The sequence below is a fragment of the Tarenaya hassleriana genome, unplaced genomic scaffold, assembly GCF_000463585.1.
Source record: "Tarenaya hassleriana unplaced genomic scaffold, ASM46358v1 Cleome3285, whole genome shotgun sequence".
Taxonomy (NCBI): domain Eukaryota; kingdom Viridiplantae; phylum Streptophyta; class Magnoliopsida; order Brassicales; family Cleomaceae; genus Tarenaya; species Tarenaya hassleriana.
In genome coordinates this window covers 1-838 of record NW_010966448.1, presented here as the reverse complement: position 1 = coordinate 838, position 838 = coordinate 1, and the positions used below count along the sequence as shown (strand labels likewise).

Here is an 838-nt window from a genome sequence, read left to right as displayed (position 1 = left end):
TATATATATATGTATGTATATATGTATATATAATTACCAGTAGCAGTGTAGCAAGAAGTGAAGGAGCCAAGGACGTTCATAAATCCAATGGCGACCATTTCCTTGTTGCCGTCAAGTCTGTACCCTTTTATGCCAGCGAACGACCTCCCGACCGCGATTGCCTCCTGAAACATCCAACCACACAGACAAAAAATAAAAAGAAGAACCCTAACTCAAGAAGAATCAAATCAACAACAATTACTGTAAACACTACTTACAGTAAGAGCAACAACAGCAACGATCAATCCGATCTTTGCGACTTCTCCGATATGTGGATTGGTGAACTCAAGATCGTGCATGGAGATGGGATTCAAGCCTCCTTTGATGTGCCTCACGGTCTTGACGCCATGCTCGTCGGCTTTGGTGATGAAAACCATGAACGTTGCGACGATCACAGAGACCAGTGGGGCAATCGCCGGTATCCAGAACAGTTTCTTGTTCTTCTTGCCCTGTTTTTTTTTACCAAACAGTACATTCTTTATTATCTAGTTCGTATCTTTCTGGTTGTCTGAAAAGTTTAAACGTTATACATACGATGAAGCGGGCGAGTAGGATGAAAATAAGGAAGGAGCATCCGAGGATGAAGGTGTGAGGGCTCCACTGTAATAAAAAACAAACAAAAAAAAAAACGAGCGGTGAGATTCTGATTGTTGAAACTAAGATGATGATGATAGAGTGAGTGGTGATCTTTACTTGTTGCTGACATGAATGCCAAACGGCTCTGAGAACAGAGATAACGTCAGTCTTGGTGGTGAAGTTACTGATTCCGAGCAAACCCTTTAGCTGTTGAAGTCCAATA

The 838-nt window shown here is 41.9% G+C and overlaps 1 protein-coding gene across 1 annotated transcript; it reads right to left on the bottom strand.

Annotated features, from left to right (window-relative positions):
* Positions 1 to 37: 37 nt before the first annotated feature.
* LOC104821197 (sulfate transporter 2.1-like) lies at positions 38 to 832 on the bottom strand (the record flags this gene model as incomplete). Its single annotated transcript, XM_010551996.1, has 4 exons — positions 733 to 832; positions 574 to 639; positions 258 to 488; positions 38 to 164 (listed from the first exon to the last, which is right to left on the bottom strand). Coding segments are annotated over exons 3-4 (286 nt in total), but the record flags the coding sequence as incomplete, so codon positions are not given.
* Between the last annotated feature and the right edge of the window lie 6 nt (positions 833 to 838).